The sequence below is a fragment of the Mytilus galloprovincialis genome, chromosome 2 (genome assembly GCF_965363235.1).
Source record: "Mytilus galloprovincialis chromosome 2, xbMytGall1.hap1.1, whole genome shotgun sequence".
NCBI lineage: Eukaryota > Metazoa > Mollusca > Bivalvia > Mytilida > Mytilidae > Mytilus > Mytilus galloprovincialis.
Window position 1 is genome coordinate 97,874,521 of NC_134839.1, and position 13,616 is coordinate 97,888,136.

At 32.3% G+C, this 13,616-nt stretch overlaps 1 protein-coding gene across 5 annotated transcripts in view; it reads left to right on the forward strand.

Annotated features, from left to right (window-relative positions):
• Positions 1–443: 443 nt before the first annotated feature.
• The window catches only part of LOC143065036 (serine/threonine-protein kinase tousled-like 2), a 38,171-nt gene continuing 24,998 nt past the window's right edge, over positions 444–13,616 (forward strand). For 3 of the 5 annotated variants that reach the window (XM_076238330.1, XM_076238328.1, XM_076238329.1), the window contains exons 1-6: positions 1,808–2,275; positions 4,488–4,576; positions 5,060–5,134; positions 9,405–9,495; positions 12,479–12,534; positions 12,924–13,001. In XM_076238330.1, coding sequence (XP_076094445.1) covers positions 2,191–2,275; positions 4,488–4,576; positions 5,060–5,134; positions 9,405–9,495; positions 12,479–12,534; positions 12,924–13,001 — 474 coding nt within the window. In that variant the 5' untranslated portion in view covers positions 1,808–2,190. Of the gene's footprint in view, positions 467–1,807; positions 2,276–2,517; positions 2,701–4,487; positions 4,577–5,059; positions 5,135–9,404; positions 9,496–12,478; positions 12,535–12,923; positions 13,002–13,616 lie in introns of those variants that run through there. The other 2 variants (XM_076238332.1, XM_076238331.1) reach the window with 2 other exon arrangements.

The window sequence follows — 13,616 nt, forward strand, 5'->3', positions numbered from 1 at the left end:
TGGTCATAACAGTCAGTATATATGTTTATACAAACTTCAATTTTTAGTTTTATAGGAATAATTAAAGAATATATCTTATATCTCTAGCTTATAAAATAATGATAAAGAAACTCTAATAAAGTAAGAAGGAAACGGCTCTGAGTAATATTTTACATAACAGATTAAGCCGGTTATAATCCCAGGTTACCAGGATCTCAAATAAAGACAAAATTATAAACCATTGATAAAAACAACTCTGATTGACAATATAAACAACGACAATCAGTAATATTACATAATCGTAAATAAGTATGAAATGAAATTTATCAAGTCGACGAAATAAAAAAAAATCCAAATATCTCTGAACTGATCCGTCAGTATGTATTTGCCTTTAAAGTTTCATCAGATTATGATATTCCCATATAAATTTTAATTTGGGATTTTTAATAGTTAATCGTGCGGTTGGACAAAATTTAGAAGCATAAAGGTATTTTGGTGTAATATTGTAAATAGTTAATTAAGTATCCTTAAATAATATATCATCTGTTTCGGAGTTAGGACTGAAATCATCTGAAGGAAAGAGACAAATGTGTACGTTAAAATTGATCACATGACTGGTATCCTTTTAAACATTTAGTAATATGATTATTTTGTTGTAAAAAAAAAAAATAAAACTATGCCTGTAGTCTGGGATACCAAAACCAGAGACCATGTACCGGGGGGATTGGGGGGGGGGGGGGGGTAGGAGGGGTCCTGATACCGAAATCCCGAGGTCCCGAATTTAAATAAACTTAAAAAAAAGAAAAAAGAATTCCCGGATCCCGAAAGGGTCAATCCCGAAATCCCGAGCTTAAAAACACGCCGATCCCGGAGTCCCGATAAAGGTCCTATCCCCCTCATATACATGTATGATGTAGTACAAAATTGAATTATACGTTTCTGTCAATGCCATAATGAGCGCATTTCTTTGGTTAATCTTTATAGTGTATAACAAATTCTGTGTATTTCGTTTTTTTGATTGATTGATCATTGTAAAATTTTGATAATTATAAATATAAATAATAAATAAAAACAAATAATTGTAAAATATAATATTGATAAACTATCATATGGATAAGAGTTAGTACATATTTAAGAATTGAATATAACTTTAAATATACAAGCCGATGAATATTTAATATTAAAAAAAAAATAGAAAAAGAAGGGGGGGGGGGGTCCATTAGCGCCTGTTTTTTTTTTTCTCTCCTTAAATACGACCTCCTCGTCAAATAGATTGATGATTAGCATGGGAGATCATATTTTTCACTTTCTGTACCCTTACAACTTCAAAGGGAATCAGAAAAAAAGTGCAATCGGAAATGCATATTAATTCATATTTCCGGTTTATAAGTATATCCCGTTTCAAATATGTAATGATGTGTCAACAAAAATTTACAATCGCTAAAATTTTAAGAATAAAACAAGAAATTTAAAAAAAGAGCTGAATAAATTTGAAATAATTATGGAAAGGACTGCTTAATTAAAGTTATTTATTTTAATAAACAGCGCAAAATATGACCTGCTGCTTTTTAATTATACAAAACATGAACAATTTTACAATTATAGAGAGGGTTCTGTATATTATATGACCAATCACAGTCATCTCAAAGGCAGTCCTTTAGATACTTCTCCATATCCTCAATTACATTTTAAATATTGAAGAAATGCGATGATTTAATGTTTTTTTCTGCATTTAAAATAAATTGACAACCTTTTTCTAGACATGCAAACTGCATAACACGTAAACAAACTTTTACGAAACTAACTGTAAGGCGGGAATGATTGGTTTAGGGCACCTAAGTCCGATCTCAAACGAAATATACCGAAAATAAGCATGTTTACCTGGGTGACTTATGTTGACAATTTTGTCCTAAAATTAAAAGTAGTCTATTAGTGACTTATGTACGAAATTAATCAACCAATTAAGCATAATTCTAGATGTAAAATGTGAAAATTTAGCGACATTTAGCGGACTAAAATTCAGTGTGACGTCACGAGGGTGATCAACAAAGTTGATTTCTCAGGAGAGCAGCATCTTTCACCGTGGTTTCAGGACCTTTTATCTTTGTCATAAAAAAGTTAATTTTGCTTGTGATGAAAGATCGATGATTTAACTGACAAGGAAGCGAGTCAAAAATGGCCAAATCGGTCAATAGCTGACTTTAACTAGAAATGTTCAATAATATCGGCGGGGGACCGCCATCTTGGACATCCAACTCTGCTAGTGGGCCGACATCTCGCTCGAATATAATGGAGGGTATGCATAAACTATTTCTTTCTATTAATTAATTGACACATTTTTTATTCATCTATCGCACCATAGCGTCAGATTGATTGCATGACCGTGCGTTTTCTTTAATTAGTCGTTCAAAATGGAGTCGTGATTTCCCCCCTAAAATGGCCTCCTTCAAAGGGATTACCATATTCTCGGGCATACTGACAATTGCTGCAATGGCAATTAATTTTGTAGATCATACGATACTGATCAACTAATTTCTCCATGGTTTGAAATATGAGAAACCCGCAGTTCTAACGCAGTGCAACTGTGCTGTGTAGTTTCCCTAGGGTAGATGCAGGGTGATGTGTATTGACCTAATCAACAACAAAATAATGAAAAATAAAATTGTCACTTTACAAACGTAACACCACATAATTGTTTGGTTAGGCGTCCATCTTGAACAGGTGCCATATTATTTATAAAATTCTTCATTATCATTATTTTACATTTTCTTTTCCATTGCAGTTTTTAAGCAGTTTAGGTCTGATGTTCTAGAAATCTATTTGGCCACAGGCACTGCCATATTAATGGCTACTTGATTCTTGTCTTGGAATTTATAATATGATAAAGTAAACCTGCCTGCCTTTGTATTTGGATTGAAACTAGCATTTTGAGATAATAGCTACATGTATATAGTCTTAAGGTTGTTACAATTTGAAATATCATTGAGAATATCAGTTAAGGTTGTTACAATTTGAAATATCATTGAGAATATCAGTCATCTGATATATGATATCTGCTAGATATCATTATCTGATATTACAATTTTGCCAGACTGGAGTAAAATGTTGTGATATTAAATAAATGATAGTGAAATTGTTAAATTATACACTCAATACAGCATACATTGCCTGAGTTTTAACTTGAAATATAAATGAGTGTCAGAATGATTTTTTTTTTCGTAGAGATGCCCAAAGCCATGAAACAAGACCATAGTAGAAGAATTACTTCATTTGTAACAGAAAATTTTGCAAGAAACAACCCTTTTATCTTTGAATGACAATCACATAGCAATTCTTGAATCCTTGTTCATGATTTTTACTCGAGTAAAAATGTACATATAATTGTAATTTGAGATACAAAATGTATAATGTAATAAACGTATTTACACTTTTATCATCGAATGACCTGAAGATTTGTTCGGAATAACCCTCTGGCGTGAAGCAACAAGTACTTTTTAATTGTGGCGTCAAAGTTCACGGGAACCTGTGTGATTTACATAATGGCAGACAAATTTGCATACAAGTGTAAATTTGTCTATTCGAAGGGCATATTTACATGTACTAACTTTATTGCTCCCAATCATGTGATTCTAAATGTATCATATCACTATGTTCTTTTGGGTAAGAAAATAGACCTGGTACATAACAACAAGGGTATGAAAAATATATGAAATGAAGCTTGTGCCAATCATTGAAATTCAATATGCCCTCTATTTTAAACTTCTTGTTGCCTGTTACCATTTCCACCCTTTTGTTATCCATAAGTTGGCACAACCTTTTAGAAAGTTAGACTATAGGCGAAAAGCAAGCAGTTTTGGAAAAGTTGTATTGAAAATTTAATACATTTTTGGTAAATATGTAAATCCATCTATATTGAGTCATAGATGTTATGCTACTGACCTTTTACCTAAAATTATTCACTGATCAGTAACATGTCCATATATTGAAATATTCAACCAAATATATCTCCAACAGACCACAGTTGACAACGGCATAATACACCATTTTATTGAAGGACTACTATGTAGAAAGTGTAGCTAGTGGATTTGTGCTGAAAGTTATATTTGAAAATAAACATCAGAAGCATGTAAAGGAATTGGTATATCTATCATTCATGTATGATGTACAGATTCCCGGAGTCCTTTCTTGTAGAAACTACTGATTAGGAAATTGAAAACTGAAAAATAAATAATTTACTTTACCACTATATGCATGAAATTAGGGATGAATTGTTCTTATTGTTATTTATATGAAATAAAAGTATGCAGTCCCCATGTTCAGTTAAAGATTTTACCCATTATATGTACACAAAACAGGAAACAAAAAAGTACATTTATCTTACAATAGAACAGTACAATGAATGCACACCTAAAAATAAAAACCATGATAAAATGTACATGTTTTATTCGAACCTGTGATGTTTCTTTAAAAAGTAATTTATATCACATGTTGTTGATTTTATATTTTAGCTGGGAGTATTATGGAAAATGTAAACATTCATTCATCATTAGACCCAAGAAAGCAAGAGCTACTAGAGGCACGGTTTTTAGGAGGCAGGGTTTGTAGATTTTTAATTTGGCCAACGTTTTTAGTCATATGTGGACTATTCAGCTGTATTGACTATAGGTCTTGAAGAATTGTCTGGAGATGGGATATGCAATGCACAATTCTAAAATCTCAGGCACACACTTTATCATTATTTTGTACATGTCATTGTTAATTTGATCAAGTTATTAGAGTCCTGCTGTTTCTTATAAGTAAAAGTTACAATGACGGATTAGCCTTTGTATCCAAGTAAGGACTGATTTTAAATAAATTTTGAATTCCAAAACATACATAGCACAGTTATTTTTAATATCATGAATATAACTGCAGTACTTAAAAAAATCAGAAATAAAATCTGGGTGAAACATGAAGTGAATGATAAAAGTGTTTTGCAAAGAATGTAACAGATAAATACAAACCAAGTATTCTGCTGATTGAGATTGATTCAGTATGTACATGATGTACATGATCAACATTTTATCTTTTCTCATTATAGTTCCAGCCATTAAACATTACACAATCTCAAGACAACAGCAACCACAGTGCAGGATCAGTGGAACAGTTAGATGAGGTAAAGTGAACAAAATAAGTTAGATCAATGTTATGGAAGAATATAATGAAATAAGTTGTCTTTGACACTGTAAATATCAGTTTGGGTTAAGTGCAATGCTGGATTTGTTACAGTATCAAACACAATCCCAATGCTTTTAATTATGCCCCATTTATGGGCATTACGTTTTCTGGTATGTGCGTCCTTTTGTCTGTCTGTCCATCTGTCCCGCTTCAGGTTAAAGTTTTTGATCAACATAGTTTTTGTTGAAGTTGCAGTTGCAGTCCAATCAACTTGAAACTTATTACACATGTTCGCTATGATATGATCTTTCTAATTTCAATGCCACATAATATTTTTGTCCCCAATTTCACTGATTGAACATAGACAATTATTGTGCAAAAGGGGGGGGGGGGGGGGGGGGGGGGCATCTGTATACTATAGATAGATTCTTGTCTGTTTAAGTGTTTAATTTGTTTATTGTACCATGATCACCTCATCTTGAGGAACTATTTGATCTGCAGATTACAATGTACTATAATAAATACATCCTAATTTCTGTAGAATAAAACTTTGGTCATACATTTGTACATGACTTCTCAGGAGATTTCTTTTACAAATTTAAGACTTGAGACTGTTCCATAATAACATACATGGGTAACAGGGGCTGCATTGATCTCAACTATAGATAGGTGCCAAGTACAGTGAAATTCTCTTATCAATGGCTTAACCATTTTGAAAGCGCCTTTTCTAGGTTCTGTGTTTGCTTAAAAGGAACTGTCCTAACTGTGGCAGGTGAAAGTGCTTTTCAAGATATTAATGAAGGGGTTTCTCACTTTTTGACGAGTTGGGGATTAAACTTAGTTCAAAATAAGCTTATTGTATATGGGGTTGTCTGGCAAAAGGACAGACATGCAGGAAAAAATTGATACCAAATTTGTACAGTCAACTTAGGTCCTTGAAATTGCACAAACAGATGCACACTTGTTGAAGTTATGTCACCTTCTATTATGAAGCTGTTTGAGGATTTTTTTACCCATTATTCTGAACTTGGGAAATTAGTCATTTTTGAGAAAAAGTTACAAAAGACAGTACTGAATGCTGATTTCATGAAATAAATTTATACTGCAATTATCAATCCAGATCCTTGAAATTTTATGAGGGAAACAGGCTACTTGTACAAAAGGCTTATTTTTGTGAAGACACTCCTATTAAATCTCAGTGGTCCAGCTAGGCTGTTTTCAGAGGGCGCGGTGCCCACCCTTTCCCGAGTGACGCCCTGTGCCCTTTTTAGTTTCCAGGGTGCCCTGCCTTTTTTGAAGATCAATAGTATATTATTTTGTTTGTATTGATATGATCCGCTAATTACTAAATTTTACCTGGCGAAAAGTTTATGACTTTGTTTACGTCCCCAAGCTAATCAACGGGTACAACTGGTGTCATAATCTGTTGTTATAGGTAATCCGTTTATCTGATGGGTTATTAATGATCATCAACATTAATTCATTCAAATAGAATCAGTCTTTGAAGAAATGTGCATACGACAACTGAGCACAATTTGCAATGTTTACCGTAGTTTCATGGAGAAAACGTAATGCCAAAAAGTTGAAAACCACAAACAACTCGTGGAAGACATCGTTTTACTTGTTCTCCGTGAAATAAAAAGCAAATTCAGACGTATTTGTCATTAACTGCCCTCATTATTATACCAAAATAACAAAATCGGCCACCATATTGTTGATCATACTTACATATCTTCTACGTTCTGTTTATAATCCTCCAAAGAAGGAGCACACCCGAATAAAGAAAGATAACTCAATCTGATTTTTTCCTAGCATTGAGTAACCAACTTAACATATTCTAAAATATGTGTACATACTTCTTAGGTATTTTGAGTTATGGGAAAAGTTAAAGAGGGTCTTAGTAGCAGTGTTGGTAGGGTCCTGGGTGCCTTGGTCATCTTTTTCTGTTTTCTTTATTTTTAATACAAATTTTCACTGTTGCTATATCCTAACATTGTGCATTTACTAAGCACAGCTGTTTTGTGCTGTATTGCCATTTAGCACATGTACAGCAGAGGTAGAAAGGTGAAACTGGTGAAGTGTATCAGACCATAGAAACAGAATGAAGCAGGACACCACCTTTCAATACATGCTGCATATAAAGCTTAACTGTGCCAAGCAATGATTTAAAAACTTGTGTGACAAGCTGCTTGACAAGTTACAGCCTAAAAAGTAGAAAGATAGAGTTCTATATGGGCTAATGATGTAGTTCTTGTAAAACCAGTGATTTCAACGAATAAACACAATGTTTGAATAATATCTTTTTCAGGATTGGCACCCTGCCCTTTTGAAATCCTAGCTGGAACACTGAATCTATTGTTATTTGATTGTTTGTTGTTCTTGTTGTTTTGCAAAGGCGTATTGATTTTGTGCTTTGGGGTAGAAAAAAGGGCATTTTCCACTCCTGTTTATATTTATTTCTGAAATAACCCGAGTGAATATTATGTAATTAAAATAATATCAGTGTTCTCCCCAGGCCGATATGGCGCTGCGGTGCCGCAGCGCCTTCATAATATTTTCAAAGATCCCGCAGCGTCTTAATTGTCCGTGGTCCCTTAATATTTGATCCCGCAGCGTGTTAGTTTTCACATTTTCATTATAAATGTTGGTTAAAATTGTCAAGTTGCTGATCACCGCTGAGAGGTCGGTCAGTATTACGCAATATCTGATAATTAGTTTTACCTGAGCCACGCTTATCTCAGCCTTATCGGACTGTGTGGTCATGTAATAGCGTAAATGATCATCAAGAAGATAGGTATTTTTAGAAGAAAATTTAAAAAAATTAAAACTTCAGTGCAGAAATTGAAGAAATAGATCGCAAATACATTGTATTTACGCATTGTGTGTGTGATCACTTGACCATTTAAATAACGAATTTTTTCATTGGTCGAGAAGAAGAATCTATTTTAACGCGACCAATGAACGTGATGAATACACGTGATAAATTTGAATACACATTGCTAAAGATATTTACGATGAAAATTATGAATGAGAGTATCTGTTATTGAAAAAAATAAAATAAACTTTGATTAAAGATGAAGAGAAGTGATTTATTTTAATAGAAAGTGAAAAAATGTTACTTGCAAGGTAAATTGTCTCAAACTGTCGTGTTTTTAGAAATAAAATGATCATTGAACATCGATCGTAAAATTCCGTGCGTCGGGAAATATGTGACAATCAACATGGGTACGGAATTGCTGCAGCTTATATAATGTCACTAGTTGATAATTTTAATGGTCTCAACTTTAACAAACTTGCAAAGTTTCGTTTATATCTACCTGCCAGAGATAGGTTTTAACAATATTATAATACATACGGAAGCGTAATGTAAAAGTACGGAAACTGGTCAGCTGTTCATTAACATATTTGTATACCAAATATGATCAAATATCTTAACCATATTCGATTTTATTAACATGTTCTCTGCAAATAAGTTTTAGCAAGAGTGATAACAGCAAGCACCATGTTTCTGGTTTCAATGACAAGTGGCTGACTGAGTTTTCATGGCTTACAAATGTTAAAGGGGGTATAAGCAAAAGTGATTGTGAAAGGGGGTTTTCAACCCTAAAGAGGATAAAGACAAAATTGAGGAACAGACTGTCCAACAAAATAACACTATCTTGAAACATTATCCCTAGAAGGAGCAGAGAGTACAGAGATGAATATTTATATTTTGACTTATAAATAACTTTGGTGTTTAAAATCAATTTATTTCATATATAATATTCTTGTAATTCATTATTAAATACTCTACATTATCAAACACAAAGCATTATAATTCATATTGCATGTCATGGATTAATGACTGATTGCTTCAGATCACAAAAGTTCACTCTAAAAAAAGAGTTACGCGCTCTTGAATTTTGCGCCTTAAAAAAATCCTGGGGAGAACACTGAATATAGATGCATATTTCAGATTTTAACGGTTTTCCATCTGTTCATTTAAGGTATTATATTGCCACTATAAAAACAATCATAGTCTGTTGGAGTATTCACACGTACGTTTACAAATTTTTATGAAAAAAGTGAAAGTGTGGTAGTTGCTTGTAAGATACTATATTTTAGTAACTCAAAACTATTAAGGCCTGATGCTACTTTCCAATGCCTTTATTCCTAAAAAAGATACAGGACATTCAGATTTAAAGCTGACTTTAAAACCGCTGTAATTTATGTTTAAAAATTATGCCATCAAATTTTACAAAATTAATACATGTTTTTATTCTTTTTAGGGCGTGAGTGTTAGCACCCCGGAAAAGCAACCTCGTACACCAACAGAGCGGAAAAGGAAAAGAAAAGCAACAAGTGACGGAAGTGAAAGTAGTATGTATTTCCCACCATTTTGTTCCATATAAACACAATAATAAGCAAGGAGGAAAGAGCAAACTATCTTTGTGTGATCTTTAATTTTTTTAAGCCTTTTACGGATTACATTTAATTTCTATGCCCCACCAAGGGGCATCATGTTTCTGTGTCTGTATGTCTATTCCTTCTGTCTCGGTTCATGTTAAAAGTTTTTGTCAAGGTAGTTTTTGATTAAGTTGGGAGTCCAATCAACTTGAAAATTAGTACACATGTTCCTTATGATACGATCTTTCTAATTTAAATGCCAAATAAGAGTTTTCACCCGAATTTCACTGTCAACTGAACAGAGAAAATAATATTGCGAGTGGGGTATCCCAGTACTATGGACACATCCTTGTGTGTTAAGCTTTTGATAGCAATAGCTATTTTTTTACACCTACATATCACTTTTAACTAGTGTTGTCAACGATTAACCGGTTAACCGGTCGAACGACCGAATACCGAATACCAAAAACGCTAACCGGTTAACCGAACTTTTTTTCAATTTTGATAGATTTGATATAAATTTGTATTGAAATCAATAAATAGTTATGTTTTATTTAAAAAAATTCGTTGTGGTAATTAATTTGACACAACAATTGTCCAGTATATTGATTGCTATTATTAATCCTAAAAACATAAGATTAATTAGAGCTCTGGCAGGATCTTAAAGAAACATAATTAGTATACATGTTTTTTTAACAGTTACTTTAAATAGTGATGCAATTAAATTTAACTAATTACTTCATTATTTCGTTTTTGATCTATTATTGTGTAAACCTACATCTAAATGTGCAACCTCCGTAGTGCTAGGCTTAGTCTTATTTTAAACGAAATGCTAACTCAAAAATTGTGAAATGCAAACCAATGTGAATGTACTCAATGTATATGTGATAGTACAAGTAACATACTTAAAGAAACAAGCAAACACAGTAAAGAAACATGTCGTACGGTGACTTATAGTTGTTCATTTCTGTGTCATTTTGGTCTCCTGTCGAGAATTGTCTCATTGGCAATCATACCACATCTTCTTTTGTTTAATGATTAATCATTTCAAATTAAAACACTCCACATAATTTTTGAAGACAACAAGAGAAAAGGAAAGAATATCGGTATCAGACATATTCAATTCTACGAGATCAAGAAGTTTTTTTTTTAATTTTTCAACCTGAAGTTGATACAATCGCTATATAGTTGATATGGTGGATTCAATTATTAAAAGTCAAATTTCGCCAGGAATCCTCACTGTCAAGCCTTATAATGCCAAAGGACAAACTTCAATTCCATAAGCGTAAATTTATGACTTGGATAAAACTTGTCAAATTGACACTCATACCTCATCTTATCTAAGTGTAGGGTACTATTGATAAAGCTTTCAAACACCAACTTAAACTACCGGTTAACCGGTTAATCGGTCGAACGATTATCCGAGTAACCTGTTAGGAAAACTTGTAAGATTTGACAACACTACTTTTAACTTATTCTGAGCATGGACAGCAGCCCATTTTGTCCAGTATAAAACCAGTCTACAGTTGTGAAACAACTTGTATTTTAAAGTATGAAGTAATAGAAATTGTTTAACTTATAAAAGTTATATGGGACTTGAATACTAAAATATATAGAATTATTAATAAGTTTCTGTTGCTAAATTATATTTTCTTTTATTGAAACACAAGTAATCTTTGATGGTTGAAATTAATAACATTGTGTAGCCAATTGAGACAAATACTTTGTTTGGTAAATTATTGAGTAGGTTTGCTGAGAATGGTTAAAGTAATGTAAATAGGTGTGATCTTTAGTTAACCCTTTCCTCCATAATGACGCCTTTTGATGCCACCCCCTTTACTACATAATGACGCCTTTTGACGCCTGTGTAGTGCTGTACTTGAAAAGTCTCACCTATGAAAAAACTTCATCAGACTTAATAAAATTTGTATCTAATATAGAAAGGATATTCCTGAGAATCTATGACTGGAATTTCATTGATGAAATATTTGTTTTCGCAATGCATTAATACATCAAACCTGATGAATCTTTTTTTATTGAAAAAATCCTATGCGAATCAAGTATTTAAAAAAAAAGTATCCATGGAGGAAAGGGTTAAATGTACTTCATTAATACACAAAGTTTCACAGGTATGAATAAAATAAATTCTTATATAAATGAGTTATAACTATGTCCAAGATCTGTCAATCAAATATCAATGTTTGACTATATTTGTGCTAGGAGGAATGAAGAGTACAAGCAAGGACATAGCATTGTGTACATAGCATTAAACTTTTAGTTGTAATGTTGAATGAATTCAAGTCTTAAACATTATCAGCCAGTTTGATAAAATTTCAAAACTGTTTTTGTCTGGATCGGGTACACACATTGTACAGACTTTGTACATATACATGTAACTCTTGAAGGGGCCACTGTGGCAGAATAGTATAAGTAGGTACTACTGTAATGACCAGCCAGTCAACACTGAGGTTGTAAACCCTGCTTCTGCAGGTGCGCTCTACTTCAATCTTAATTGACTAGGATTGTCAGTTTTCCCATCGAAGGTCATGGTTTTCTCTGATCGATGATAAAAACTGGCCGCCACGGAAAAAAAAAACGAAGGGTGTGCTTAAAAGTAGCATTATAACACAATAAAAGTTTATAAAAAACAAATATAACACTTCAGTTTAAGAAGTTAGAACATACATTTAGTACTGGGATTCTCCAACTTGAAATGAATTAGCATTACTTATTGCATGCTACTACCATGACTACAGCAATAATGTGAAATAAAATGAATAATAAAAATAAAAGTCAATATTTGACTCATTCTATAACATGTTTAACCATGTTGAAAACCTTGTGGTAGTACTTATTTGTTAACCAAATGTAGAAACCTTTAAGTTGTACTTTTACTGGAATCATTTTTGATTTAAATACATGTTAATTCATCTTTTGCCATTATGATTAATTGTAGATACTCCAAAAACAAGACCAGAAGCAAATGGGAAGAAAATCAATGAATATTTCAAGGTCAGTATGGCAGTGTTAACATATTCAACTTAAAAAAAACCTGGGAGAAACAATGAACAAACGATAATTGCCCAAACATGAACACAGTTTTAATATCTTTACATATATATTAATAAACCTGATTTTTTTTTATCGATTTCAATACAGTATTCCTATTGTTAAAGATAGATAACAAACAATACAAATCATACTTTGACTGTTTTCCTGTTTGAATAAAAGAACCTTATATGGATAGAATAGAAAGGATATGGGATTATTTCAGCAATTAATATTAGCTTATTCTGGTTATTCAAATTTTGTAAATGACAATATAAGCTCTAAATCTTTTTGAAATGAATTCCTTGGATATAAAGATTTTTTTTATTAATTTAGTGTTTTGTATATTGTAGAACCAATCACCAAACAGAACTGGGTCAATAAATCCAACGACAGGAGCGAAATCTCCCTCACCACAGGGTTTATCTTATGTAAGTTTACTTATCAGTGTATATCAAATTATATAATGGAAGTCTTCAATTTGCCCTTTTTGCTCACTATGTCCTACATGTATATTACCATTTTGACAAAACTTATAGATTGGTAGAAACTAGCAGCAACATAATGATCAGCTTTACTAATCCTACAAAATGGAAGGGTCTCTTTTCACAAAAAAATATTACTAAAAAAAATGATGGTAAGTTCTAAAATTTCATGCCCAATATGAATAGTGTTTTTCACGTTGGATTTTATATGAAATTGATCCCTGTATAATCAAACAATCGGATAAATGCTTAAAGGAGTTAATGTTCTGGAATGGTGGTTATCAAGTGTTTTCCTGTTATCTGGTTGAAACTGAAAAAAAACAAAAATTACCAGCAATTCAAAATTTACATTCCTCTATAAACTACAAATCCTTCAATGCATACAGTTCACTCCTGTACTCTGAAATCTTCCACTTTAGAAATTTGCTGTCATGATATTGCAAAAGTTGCTGAAAGTAGCATTAAACACAATCAAATAGTAAATAACAATTTACTTATTACATTTAAACTAAAATCAGATTATAGGAATTATGTTAATAGCTCACATGACATAAAATACTT